Source organism: Monodon monoceros, unplaced genomic scaffold, assembly GCF_005190385.1.
Source record: "Monodon monoceros isolate NGI ecotype Baffin Bay Population unplaced genomic scaffold, NGI_Narwhal_1 Super_Scaffold_18, whole genome shotgun sequence".
Classification (NCBI taxonomy): domain Eukaryota; kingdom Metazoa; phylum Chordata; class Mammalia; order Artiodactyla; family Monodontidae; genus Monodon; species Monodon monoceros.
The window spans coordinates 151,423,298-151,437,318 of NW_021703774.1; the positions used below are offsets into that span (position 1 = coordinate 151,423,298).

Genomic DNA, 14,021 nt, shown 5'->3' on the forward strand with positions numbered 1-14,021 from the left:
TGCGAGCCCGGGCGATAGCATCCGCGGCGGCTGGAGGAGGAGCGGCCGGAGACGCGTGCAGCCCGCCCGCCAGCGCCCGGCAGCCGGGGCAGGTGGGAGCCCGCGTGCGAGCCGAGCCGACGCAAGCCGCAGCCGAGTCCGAAAGGAGCCCGAGCGGAGCCCAGGAGCCTCTCTCGCGGGGGGCCCGTGGGCGGCAGCCGGGCTGGGTGGGCGCCGGCGGGGCGGCCCCCCAGTAAGATGTGCGCGGCGCCGCGGGGCGCCCCCCACTCGCAGCGGCGCTCAGGAGCCGGGCTGCTGGGCCAGGCGGCGCCTCGGGGGCTGCTGCGCGCCCGCGCCTAAAGCTGCCGCCCCAGGGAGCCCGCCACGGCCGCGCCCCGGGCACGCTCGGCGGCGCCCAACGATGACCGCTCCCTGGCGGCGCCTCCGGAGTCTGGTTTGGGAATACTGGGCCGGGCTCCTCGTGTGCGCCTTCTGGATCCCGGACTCGCGCGGGATGCCCCACGTCATCCGGATCGGTAAGGGCTCCCCGGAGCCGGGGGTCTCCGTGCGCCCGGGCGGGGGCGGGAACGGGGGGCCACTGTACGCGATCCCAAGAGATTTCCCACCCTCTCTCCGCTCTGCCGGGGCCGGGTGACCACCAGCTCGTCCCGGTGAGGACAAAGTTCCAAAGCCGGGGTCATGGGCCTTACTTATTGGAGAGGAGGCAGCCGGGGTGCGGCGGGCGAGGGGCCCTTGGCGCGCTTCTGGGAGGCCAGAGCTGGCAGAGTGTAGCGAAGCGTTCCGGTCCCAGCCCGAGTCGGCGGGCGCATTTCCCGGCCATTGCCAGCAGGACCGGCCGCAGACCGAGTTCTGGGACCCGGCTTCTCCGCGAAGCGGCAACCCTGGGGAAGGCGCCAACTTCTCTTCCTTCCTCGTTCCCCGAGGGCCCCTCGCCCCCACCTGGGGCAGGGCTCGAGCGGCCGCGGCGGGGACGCAGGATCCGGCTTCGCATGACAAGGGCGGCCGGTCTTCTCTCCCGGTGGCTGCCCTCGGCCTCGGTGGCCCCCGTTCAGCCCCGTGGCGCGGGGCAGGGGAGGGGCGGCCCCCGCCGGTCGCTCCAGCCATCCGTCGCGGCCAAGGCCTCTCCTCCGCCTGGGGCAGCGCAGGCAGGGGGAAGGGAACGACGGAGCCCGCCCAGCGCAGCTAGGAAAGGCGACAAGAGGGATGCGAGTGGATTTTAAAGTTAGCCGAAATCCCTCCGCAACTGGCGGCGGCCGGCGGGGCTGCGTGCGGCGTTCTGGGGCTCTGGCGTCCCCGCGTCTCTTCTCGCCAGAGTCTCTTACTCGGGGTTTTAACTTTGTTGAGGCATCCTGTAGGCAGCGCTCCGGGCTGTGCGGGATGCCTCCGAGTGTTCCAGGCCCGAGACCGCCAGGGCTGGGCCCGGCCTGGCCACGCGGGAGCCTCCGCCACGCAGGCCCTGCGCCCGCCACCAGGCCGGAGACCTGGGCCGCCTGGGTTCGCGAGGCGCCACCACCAGCATCTGGCACAAGGAGGCCAGAGCTCTGCTGAACCAGGGCCACCTTCCTCCCCTGTGGCTCTAATCTAGGCTCGGACTCTGGGCTGCCAGCACCGTGAGGGGGTGTAGGGAACCAGTGTCGAGCTTGGTTTCTCTACTTGAGGTTTTCCTAGGAGGCAGTCAGAAATCTGTCTCTCTCCTGGATTCCAGATCCTCTTGAACTGGACATCTGGACGAGGGTAGAGCACAGTCCTCAGCTCTGCCCACAATGGGGTCTTTCCCTTTATGCCAAGGACCCTGGCAGGCAGACATTGGAGGCAGAGGAATCCAGGCACCCGACACTGGGGACAGCCCTCGCGACCAGGCTTAACCCTTTGCAGCCCAGTCTGCTCCTGGCAAGACAAAAATATCTCTTCTATCTCTGCACCTTTGCCTGCCCCAGCGCCCAGTTTGGTCACCATTCCAGGAGCAGGCAGCCCCCTAGTAGTGGGCCAGTTCTTTCTTTATTCCCTGCTTCTTTCCCTCTGTTTTTTTTGTGGGCCTGCGTGGTAGGGTGCCCTTGGGAGAAAAGAGGGGGACCCAAAAGGTGCTATGCACGCAGCCCATGCATTGCAGGTCCCTCTTCCGTGGTCCTTCCTCCACAGGGGTGGGATGGGCATGCTCCTGCCCAGCGTCAGGGGTGGCAGTCTTTGGGGGCCCAGGAAGAGAAGGAGCAGGTGAGGGAAGCCCCGGAAGGCTGAGCTGACGAGGGGCAGGATGATGTATCCTCACCGGCTCCCTCTTACTGTGAAACTGACTTGCACTGGAGGACTCCTCACTGCCCTGAGGGGAAGCCCGAAGCCTGCCTGCCCTTTCTTGGGTTCACCGTGTAATAATGCAATTAAGGATGGCAAAGCCCTCCTCTCTTCTAATCTTCTTCGTATTAAGCCCCAGGATTAATTAGTGTGTTGGCCCAAGCCATTTATATCCAAGAGCCCTGCCCCATTTGATTCCCAGCCCGAGGACTGGGGTGTTGGGCTGATGCCGAACATGACTGCCGGAGCTGTGCCAGATTGGATGGAGGATGGGAAGGCTCTGAGGCCCCTGGGCTTCTCTTGAGCTTCCTGGGGAGCTGAACTTCTGTGCTTCTGAGCACAGGCTGGAGTCTCAGCTGGAGCCAGGGGCTACAGTGGACGTGGCACAGAGAGAGACACACACACAGAGAATCTCATGCTGAAACCCAAACACAGCATCTTGGCTGGGCCTGATGCCATCTCCCTTTTTCTCTCTCTCCCCACCCCTGGGATCTCAGGGCTCTGGCTAGGGCCGCAGGAATTGAGGCCTTGGAAATTGGGCTCCGGCGTGTGCTGGGTGCTTCTGGTTCCCAAGACTGGTGCCTGAGCTGGCTGCGCTGACAGCCGAATCCTTGCCCAGCAGGCAGGCGTCGCCTAGCACCAGCCTGGGAGAGGGGTTTCCTGCAGGTGTGCAAGGGGCTCTCTGGGCCGGGGAGCAGCGTACCCGCTCCCTCTCTTTGTGCCTTTTTTTGGGGACTGAAATTTCCTCTTAGACAAGGAGATGGATAGCTCAGCAGTGTGACAGAGTGTTCAAACAATCCGTCTTGAATAGATGAATTGCATTGCTCTGTCTTTTTGTAATTGTGTCTATCAGAGGGAGAGGTCAAGGCATTGATTGCTTGGATGGTTTGCAAGTAACAAAGGAGAGTAAGGAAGAGAGCGAGGGAGAGAGAGTAATTGGATTGTAGTCTGCAGGAAAGAAATGATCATTGATTATTTTATATGAATATGTGGAAGATGTATTCTGCGTGTGGTTATCAAGTGTTGCCTATTGAAGGTTTTCAAGGCATATTGTTCAACATTTTATTATTATTATTATCATCGTTATTATTGTTCAGATGGATCCTCGTCTTAACTCACAGAAAGCAGCTTAATGCATGGGTCCTCTCAGTGCTTCAGTGGCCTCATGTGGGGACCTGGATTTCCTGGTTACGTGACCTAGAAGCTGAAGTGGAGGGGTCCTGGGCTGGGAGCCAGGAGGCCTGGGTTTTCTGCTCTGCCTTCCACCAGTTTCCTGAGCCATCTTGGTCAAATCACACTCTCCCACCAACCTGGAGCCTCAGTTTTCCCATCTGTAAACTATTGAGTTGGCCGTGATGGCTGGGGATATTCTGTTGTTTCAAAGTTCCCTTTAGTGCAGGCTGGTGGGGACTGCCAGTGCCATAGTAGGTTTCACGGCTAGATCATCCCTCGTGTTACATACATACTGTAGGGTAGAGGGCCAGCCTGGAATTTGAAAAGGGAGACAGACAGTGGGGCGGTAGCTGGGGAGCTCGAGTGGACGATGGTGATCTCTAGCCAGCCAGGGGGGTCGGGGGGGAGGTTCCGAGCCAAACGGCTGCAGAGACATAAAGCAGGTGTGTGTGGAGCGGTGGGAGGTGGGAGGGAAAGGCTGGCTCAGCACCGGCCCCTGCGAGCATCTACAGACAGAGCAGAAGAGTTTCGAGGCTCTGAGCCTGAGCTGGGGGCAGGGGTGGAGGAGAGGGTTGGCGTGGGGTAGCGGGTACTGCAGTCTGTCCCAGGGACATGAGGTCCCCTCACCCAGAGTTCCCAAGTCAGCCCTGTCTGCATCTCCTGCGATCAGTTCATCCAAATGGTCCTGAACATTCGTCTCCTGAGTTTGGGAGCTGCTCTGCGTAAAACAATGAGAAATTTCTCACAGTGACTGGTGATGCGCTGAAACATCCCGCCGTGTTGAGCAGACAGGCGCTGAATGAAGATCAATAGGGTTTTCCCCCCCGGAAGCAAATAGCTTCAGACAAGACCTGGGAGTGGCCCGAGGGGCCTTAAAAAGCATTAACTTCAGGAATTTCTGCCTCCGCTTTCTAGCCCAGCTGCTCCTGTCAGCCCGGGCTTCCCTCCTTCTGGAGCTGGAGTTTCATTTCTTCTTGATGCCTGCCTCGCACTGCGCTAAACGGTCTTTTGACGTCAGGATGATCTGGGGCTTTTAGAGGTGGTTGATGCGGGGTGAGCCAGCACAGCGTCCCGACCAGGCCCTTCCAAGGTCACTCGCATCCCCCTGCTGCTGGCATGACAGTTGACTTCAGAAGTCCAGCCCACTGTGCTCTTTCAAAAGGGCTCTGAGGGGCAGCTCTTCATCCCACCCTTCAAAACGCAAGGCTGCTTGGCTGCCTTTAGGATCCTTCGTGGGGCCTGTGAGCCTCCCTGTCAGTGCCATTGTAGGTTTCACAGCTAGATGAGTCCCCACCTTCCCACAGGCCCCGTGTCCCTGCCCCAGGAAACAGCCACCTCCGTGGGGAGGGGGGAGGCACAGATGCCCTATGGGTACAAGAACAACCCCATCCTCGGGGGTGGGGGCGTGCAAGGTCATATGCAGAGGAGGCTCAGGGCTGCTCTTTTAGGGGAAGACCTGGTTGTGCTCCACCACTGGGACTGTTTCGGATCTGCTGAGGCCAGGCTTCATCCAGGCTGTCGCACTCAGCTGCCCCAGCCTCTGCCTCCTGCTGCTTCCGCCTGCGCCCTGCCTTGCTTGTCAGGACCCTCCAGAGGGAACCAAGAGAGCTGATGTTCCCCCTCGGCTGGGCAGCAGCAGAGAGGAGCCCTGGGCTCCCCAGGCCCTGCCTGGCAGCAGAGAGGACTGAAACTCCAGGAGCAGGGCCCTTCCTCTGGGGCCTGCCCCCAGCGGGCCCTGGCTTGTCCTCCCGGGGAGCTTTGGATGGACAGGTGGGCCAGGGGCGGGCCTGGTGCAGACAGGCCTTGGACTTGTTGGCTGGAATAGCTCTTCTCGCAGGTGCTGATTCCCCAGCAGCAGCGCCAGGGGGCAGTGTGCCTGTGCTGAGGTGGCCATGCGTCTCCTGCCTGGGACCCCACCTGGGTCTGGAGCGAAATCAAAATAGGAAAACAACACACAACCGCAATGCAATGGCCCTGGTTTATTGAGCACTTACTAGCTGCCAGGGACTGTGCTTTTCAAACAGTGACTGGTACTGTGACTAGTAAGTGCTCGAGACATGTAGCTGTCGCATTTTTTTTTCTTGCCATCTGGTTTAGCCTTCACAAACACCCTGCAGACATTATCCTCATTCTGCAGATAAGGAAACTAAGCTTGGTGAGGTCACTTGCCCGGGATCACGCGGCCAGTGAGTGGTGGATGCAGGATAAGAATTCCCGCCGGCCTGACCCCAGATCCTGTGCTTTTAACTGTGTAGTCAGAAGATGGGAAGCACTGATTTTCATATGCGCTGAGTGCAACGCCCCCTCCCCCCATGATTCTGGGTGCTGAGTGCGGCCTCAGAGGCCTGGGCTGTACGGGCTTTGCAACATTTAACCCTACCAGTGCCGGTTTTCTGCGTCAGACTCTCCTTGCTGATGGACCAAGTGGTAGTTATGCTTCCTGTACAGGAAAGTTATGGATGGTCTTTCCCACCCCTCCCACATGTGCAACGCACAACCGTACACTGACTACACCCCACCTTGTCCAGGCGTCTGGACTCTGCCTAACGCTTTTTTTTTTTTTTTGTGGTACGCGGGCCTCTCACTGTTGTGGCCTCTCCCGTTGCGGAGCACAGGCTCCGGACGTGCAGGCTCAGCGGCCATGGCTCACGGGCCCAGCCGCTCCACAGCATGTGGGATCTTCCCGGACCGGGGCACGAACCCGCGTCCCCTGCATCGGCAGGCGGACTCCCAACCACTGCGCCACCAGGGAAGCCCTCTGCCTAACACTTTAATCTGACCCTGAAATAAAGGTTGGACTCTCCCTTGATTGTGTTCAGTCCACCCACAGGAATCCCTTTACTCTGGAAACTCCAGCCTACATGTCACCCTGGCAGCCACAGGCTGTCCTCAAAGACATCATCAGAGCGTTGAGGAAATCCCAGGGCCCTGTGTCTGTGTCTCCCTTCATCCTCTTCAGCTAGTGGACTGGCCAGAGAAGGTGGCCAGCAAATTAGTTCTTGTCCTCCGTTCCTTCCCAATCCCATCTTCCCTCCAACATCCTTTCCAGGCTACCTACCCTTCTACACCTTGCTCCTTCTTCCAGGAGACACAGGGAGACTGGGTTATGGTAGCTGCAGGGACTGACCTGTTCTCGAAGTGGGGAAACTGCACTGCTCAGAGTGCCCACAGAAGTGACTGATTTGGAACAGGCACGATTGGAGGGGTCATGTTATTTTCCAGGGCCTCAGTTTCCCCATCTGTAAGATGGGGATGAGAATTCCTGCCTCATGGAGTCAAATAGATGGGATGTCATTTCAAAAAAGCTTAAATGCTGTTCAAATACCAGCATTTCTTCTTGTTTTTGTTGGAGGAGAAGAGTCTGACTCCAGCACAGGGCGGGACTGGGGTGAGATGAGGGAGGCGGCCGGGGAGCAGGATTTAAGGAGGCGGTCAAGTGGTGACCCTGCTCTTGCATGACTGAACGTGACAGTGAGCACCTCCTTAAATTTTGTGCCCCAGGTGCCTCACTGGCCTGTACCTATTAGCACCTGTGTTTGTTCTGAAGTCCCTGTTTTCTTCTGCTTCTTTTTGTGCTCCAGACACCAAATCCTAATTGAGCATGATTGAGAGAGGGGAGAAGACTGGATTGAGGGCAAGGGCACTAGGTTTGAGGACAACAGGTCATTCTGATTTTGCTTTTGTTTCCCTTCAGCCACATTTTATAGCTGCTGGGCCCCTGAGCGCTCGGCCCCCACCTTACCTTGCTTTATTTCCTTCAGAATTACCGGCAGGGTCCACACTACCTCAGTGCCAGCCAGGCTCTCCCCTCCCCACAAAGCTCGGGTTCCCACGTTCCTCTCTTTGCTTCCTTTGACCTTTGTACTTTGTTCACTAATGCTCACTGGCCTTGGCTGTAGCTATACTTGTGGGTATGTGCAGGGCTTTCTCTAGTAAAGAAGTTTTTGGAGTCAAAAAATATATTTCATTGATTCTAAGATTGACTCTTCGCCCCACATTTTCACATCTCCGAAATCAGTCTGTGTCTGACGTGTCAAGTCCGAGTTTACTTGCAGGATTTTTTCTTTCTTGGCACCTTAAAACATGATGATGGTATGTCTCGGGTTTGATGGGATGTGGTGGATCTGAGTTTGAGTGGGAGTCTAACGTGCTAGCTGTGTGACCTTGGGCAAGTCACTTCACCTTTGAGCCTCCATTTCCTCATCCACAAGGAAGAAATATTAATATTGGGTTAAACCATATTCAGCTATGGTTTATAGGTCAAACCATATTTGACCTATAAAAATTTCATATGGTTGAACCTTATAGGGTCTTCACGGGGTTGGTGTGAGGATTAAAGGAGGTAAAGTATATAAAGCTCTTTGCACAGTGCCTGATAATAAACGTTAGGAGGAAAAGGATTCCCCAACAGTGGAGGCTGTGTCTCCGCCATCAGACTCTGAGCTCTGAGGCTATCTGCTTCTTATATACCGTCTGCCTTGTGCCAACCTTGTGATCAGTACCCCATGCAGCTCAGTACATGGTATTTGCCCATTTCTGACATACCCATATGCCCAGCAGTGGAATGGAAGTCTCCGGCAGCCTGTGACAGTTACCTGCCACAGTTACCTGCTCCCTGCTAGGGAGCAAGAGGGGTGCTCTTCTGAGGATGCTCCTATATGTCCAGAAGCTCCCAGACTCCTCCTGGCCTGTTATTTATCACACACCTGAAGCCCACGGGGTTTTGGTCCTTCCCGACATTTGCAGCGTTTTAACTGAAATGTGTTTTGCGTGTATGCAGAGCTGGGAAGACCCTGGTTATGTGATGCTGTTGAGGGATTGGTCCAGGGAGTCCTGATCAGTCCTCTTGGATGTGGAGTCCAAGCTTGCTTCCGGAGCAAGCCAGTGCAGAGAGGGTCTGCAGCTGGAGGCTGGGCCCCAGGGGATAGACACTGCTGGCTCTGCTGGGAGACACCAGGTAATGAGGCCACAAAAGCGGGGGAGGAGAGAGTCCCCATGGTGATGTTAACAGATTGGAGATAATGAGATGGAGTGATATCTGGGGGGGAGTGGCAGCTTCCACTTCAAATCCTTTGGTGCTATGCTGAATGGTGGTTAAGGAAGGCAGAGGGGAAAAGAGGAGGGAGACGGAGCTAAGATTCCAGTTTGTGTGAAGAGGGTTCCAATCCATAGGAGACAATTAAGTCTTGTGCTGTTAAAGGGACTCATGCAGACAGGCTGCGATGGAAGGGGGTTTATAGAGTTCTCAGAACCACTGCAGGGATGAGCTCTTTAAATATAGGAACGAGAGAGACTTCTGCAAAGCCTTCCTGCATCTGCTTTGCAGAACTGAAATATGCTATTCCAAAAAGCCTGCCCAATTGGGCGGAAAAGCAGAAGCAGGGAGCCAAGGCCTTCCCAGGTCTCCAGGCATCACATTTCCTGTCTGTGGTGAAGAATCACAGAATCCACGCTGAAAAGAACCCGGGGGGTCAGTCTAGGCCTCTGCTTCTCCAATATTAACATGCATCAGAATCACCTGGAGCGCTCAGTAAAATACAGACTGCTGGGTCCCACACCCCCAGAGCTTCTGATTCAGTGCGTCTGGGTGAGGCCTGAGAATTTTCATTTTAATAGGCTCCCAGATAATGCTGATGCTGCTTATCTGAGGACTACACTTTAAGTACCACTGTTCTAGGTCACTGGAGGACCCCCCCCTGCCCCCCGTAGGTGGATATCTCGTCTCTGCTTGAATACCACCCGTAACAGGAAACTCACCGCTTTTCAACCGTGCTTTGTTCTTTATTGCAAATGTATGGGCCCACTGCAATCTTTGTTGCAAACCTCCCCCTAAAATTGGTTTTCCTGCAGTTCTGGGGAAGGCAATAGGACTTGGACGTTGAGAGTATTGGTTCTGAAATCCATCTGTCTTGAGTTTGAGCTCTCATTCCTTCCTTCCAGGCTGTGTCACTTTGGGTAAGTCACCTAACTTCTCTAAGCCTAGATTTCCTCACCTGTAAAATGGGGATCTTCATGGGATCATTGTGAGAATTAACATGACTGGCCCCAAGGAAGTTCTGAATACATTTTAGCAATCTAACTTGTGGATAAGCTCACAGGTTCTGGAATCCAACAGCCTGAGCTTGAGGGCTGCCTCCATCATTTCCCACCTGTGTGATCTTGGGCAAATTATTTAATCTCTAATAATAATAATAATAATACCTGCCTTACGGGGTTTTTATAAGGATTAAATGAGTTAATGCACATAATGTGTTTAGACTACAGCCATGGTAAGCACTCACTAAATGTTATCCATTGCTCTTAATATTATGCTTACGCCGCCCCCTGATTCTGTTGTGGATTTGCACCCTGTCCCACAGTGCAACCCTACAGAAATGGAAAGGCATTTCTCCGGACTAAAGATAACGAATTCTTTCAGCATGGTGTCCAGAGCTAACCACAGTCCTGCTTATGTATTAAAAACAGTAAACTCATCCTCTCCTCACATCTCAGCATTGGTGTCTACTTAACACCCCCAGATTATTTCAGACTTTTCTGCAGCCGTTTCACTCTGTTGATTTATACTGGGCTGGTGGTCTCATGAGATCACGAGGTCTTTTACACAGGCACCGCTGCCGATCTGTCATTTCTCTCATCCTGTCTTTGGCAGTTGATCTTTCGAGGCTGAAGGCAAGACCTGTCATTTATCCCTGGAAAATCCTATCATTGAACCTTCAGGCAGTTTTTCTGGCTCTTTGTTTCTGGACCACCAAAGCCTGTTCCCATCTATCCATCCTTGGGAGGTGGGCATGGATTTCACCCTCTTCTTCCGCCTCGGCCTGCTCCAGGGGTCTGTGATAGAGAAGTAAGTGGTTACTGGCCTGCAGTATGGTTGAGGTTGGGAACCGCAGACGTGGACAGTGGAGTTTTGTGGCTTCCTTTCTGTTGTCTGGCATGCTTCGTGCCATCTGAGCCTGGGATGAGCATGCCTTCCCTCACTTCAGCCATCCCTGCCATCAACACATTAGGCAGGAAATGACCAATGTCAGAGTCTGTTGGCTTATTCAGTGGTCTTAGATCCACTACCCTACACTCTAACCAGCTTTGAAATCCCACTGGGTTCCTCGCGCTTTCAGGCCCTTTATGACCTGCCGTGCTTGGCATCTCTAGACTCGTGCACTGTCCCTCCTTGCCTCACACACACTCTCTACTCCTCGGTACCAAACATCCAAGTCCCCAGAAAGCACTGTGCCTTCCCTCACACTTGGCCTCTTCTCTTGCTGTTCTTTCTGGCTGACTTCTAGTTATCCTTCAGGTCTCAGCAAACATGTATTTTCCTCCAGGAAGCCTTTCTTGACTCCCACCTCCTTCTGTGAGTCACCACAGCACCCTGAACTTCCTTTGTCATAGCGCTTACTGAATTGTAATTCTTGGTTTCCTTAGAGAGAAGCTCTCTTAGAGACAAGCGTGGACCACAGCTGTCTTATTCACCACTTTCCCAATGCATCTAGCATCGTGTGTGGCACACAGTAGGTGATTAATGACTATGTGTTAAATCAGTGAATGCCTTGATACATCCAGTCATTTGAATATAAGTCCACCTAACCTTCTCATTCAGCTCAACACTTTTTCCATATTGTCAACAAGGATTTCATGAAAGACATTGTTAGATTCTTCTGTGAAGCCAGTGTCCCGATGCTGTCCATGGTGGTGTTCTGCTCCATCGGTTCAGCACCTTCTATGCCAAGACCTCTCCCGTGAGGCCTGCTGGGCACAGCTGGAGTGTTTAGGGGAGTGGGCCTGTCTTTCTCAGGCCTAGAACTCGTCTTTATATCCATTGTCTGGTTCATATCATGATGATTCTCTTCTCGAGAGAGGCACAAGCTGTCGACTTCAAGAAGAGGCAAAAGAAAAGACCACGATCCTCCTGTCTTTTCTGACGTCTTCCCTCTCTCCTTCCCATTTGCCCCTCAGCATCTCTGCTGCTCCCTCTGGGAACTGAACCATGGAAGAGAACTTCTGCGGTTCCATCCTCAACAGACGGGTCACTCAATTAGCTTCCAGGCAGAACTGTAGCTGTGCCACTTGTGCTACCACCAGCCACAGGTCAGGCTTCTCCTTTTCCTGTTTACACCACATCACTGGATCCTGCCGGGATGTGTAGACAACAGGTTTACATGACAGGTTTGTGTCAAGTGAGGTGTTGACAGTTAACCTGGAGAGTCAGGCTGTATAGACAGTCAGCCTGGGCCATTTAACCCTGGGGGCATGAACGCCATCCACAGTGGGTTTAGCGAGTGTGAACGTGTGCGTGTGTGTGTGTGTTTGTGTACTTGTAAGGGACGACCAATGGAAGGGTTGCTTCTCAGGCACAAGCTTCCCAAAGTGGGGCTCAACAGCCTTTCTTTATCCCAAGCCTGATGAGTGACTACAGTGACTTTACTTTGGATCAGTGGGGAAACTGAGGGCTTAAGTGATGGTCCCAATTCCCGGTTGACTGGGCTGACCTGTCTACAGAATTCGTGTAACTGAGAGTAAGGGTGGGACAGGTTTGCAGGGGAGCACCGAGCTTCCCCTGCTGAGACTGGGACCTCCTCTTTCTTGCTTCTCTCCCCAAGGAAACAGGTGACACATTGTGAGCAGAAAGAGCCTGTTGCCTACATGGCCATTTTTCCTGCCCAGTTTAATAGAGGTGACAGCCGTCTATTTTACTTGTCTCGTAACATCGAATCAGTAAATAAAATATGGGTGAACTCTCAGGTTTAGTTATGGCTGGTCCATGGGGACTGAGAGCTGGGGGAGAGTTGAGCAGAGAGATTGGATCCCTGGCTTCTTACAAGAGAAGCTGAGCCTCGTCTCTTCCTCTGGATCCAGAAAATCTTCGTGCTGGAGGAGGCCAGGCAAACTCATCCTGTTTGACAGTCTCTGAGTCCGTGGAAGAACCAGAACACAAGTGGAAGCACTCCGAGTGTCAGAACTACAGGAGTACAGTACCCGCCCCACTCTTTTCTCTCACAGGTTGGGAGACTGAGGAATGAAAAGGGGAAGTGACTTGTGCCACATCCCTTGGGGAGCCATGGAAAAATCAGATGAAAACATGGGTCCCTGACCCACCCCCAGTCTATTAAGAAAATCGCATCCACTTTCCTATTACGCACACACAAATCTGCACACATTTGAAGCCTTAAATTTGCAGTCTTAAGAGACTAGATTTTTCAGTGTGGCAAAACAGACCTACAAAACCTCTATTTCACATTGAGGGAGAGATACAAATCACATTCCTATGTGTTTATAAAAGCTCGTAGATAATGATAACACCCTGTGTAGTCCTGGGAGCGGCAGGGAAATTAAGGTCCACCGCAACCTCTGCGTTCAGCACCACGGAGAGCAGCCAGGCCCTGGGGTAGTGAGTGGGCGCCACCTGCATGCTGATTCTCACAGTAGAGGCGATGCGGTTATTGTAAGGTCTTGCTAAACAGGCATTCTTTTTCCAAATGCTATTCCTCTAGGACTTCGCTGTTCGTAGACCAGACTGAGGTGTTGAACAGGTACACAGTAGGCTAGTAAGAACGATTATTTGTGGTCGTTCAAATCGAGTAGCTCACAGTAAAAGAAAATGGAGTGAATGGATAGAATTTTCTCCTTTTTCTTTCCTCCCACATAATTGTTCTCAAACCTTTGGTGCCTTGTATGGCTTGTCTGCTAGGGAGCAGTAGCAGACGACAAAATGAGTGAACATTCCACCGTCAAATATCACACCTGATACCAAGCATCTTTGCTCAGCTTGTCAGCACCGTCTTTCACATTGCATTTGGTAAGTAGGCTTATGTTATGTATTTTTATCCCGCTAAATGTGATTTCTTAAAAGTATTTTGTGTGTTATTATTTCCTGAATCGTGGAGCCGTGCATACCTATAATAGAGCCATATTTTCTGCTCGTAAATAAAATTACTCCTCGTTCAGGTGATGGGAATTAAATGTGTCACAGCTTTGTGGCATTCCCCGAAGAACCCCAGCAGAAACAGGTGCCCCACCACCTGGATGTGTCTGAGAAGCCTTGTGATCGGGCTGCGTGTTGACAAAGGCCTCTCCCAGCCAGGAAAGTCACGCCATGAGCGGCCTCAGCATACCTCAGAGAAAGGGGGAGTTGTGTCCATCACTGGGGTACTCAGAGTGGCTGAAACACCTGGACTCGAAGCCAAGGGCATAGGAGGCTGAGAGCGTTAGAAAGATAGAGTCTGATGAATTGGCATTGGCCTCTGAACAAGGAGGGAGCCTTTGGTAAATGGGCTCCCAGGATTTAAGGAGGCAAGATGACACGTTGAAGTCATACTGCAGATAGAAAGATCTGGACTGGGCAGGAAAGACGTGGGCTATGGTACGTACAGAGTAAGGCTACTCCGGGGACCCTGGATCGAGACATCTTAGTGAGAGGGGATGGGGGTTTTTGCTGCTCCTGCTTGGATTCTTAGAATCAGAAAAATCTGCTTTGGAAATGTGGCTATTTTTATGCTGCTTGTAATTTAGTGTTTATTTCCTGTCTTTTTCACATGCTCTTTGGGCTGACTCATTGATTCACC

The 14,021-nt window shown here is 53.5% G+C and overlaps 1 protein-coding gene across 2 annotated transcripts in view; it reads left to right on the top strand.

Annotated features, from left to right (window-relative positions):
• The first annotated feature begins 385 nt into the window (after nucleotides 1-385).
• GRIK3 (glutamate ionotropic receptor kainate type subunit 3) overlaps nucleotides 386-14,021 on the top strand; it is a 230,863-nt gene continuing 217,227 nt past the window's right edge. The window contains exon 1 of one of the 2 annotated variants that reach the window (XM_029228964.1): nucleotides 386-515. In XM_029228964.1, the coding sequence (XP_029084797.1) occupies nucleotides 401-515 (115 nt within the window). In that variant the 5' untranslated portion in view covers nucleotides 386-400. The remainder of the gene's footprint in view (nucleotides 516-14,021) is intronic. The other variant, XM_029228965.1, reaches the window with a different exon arrangement.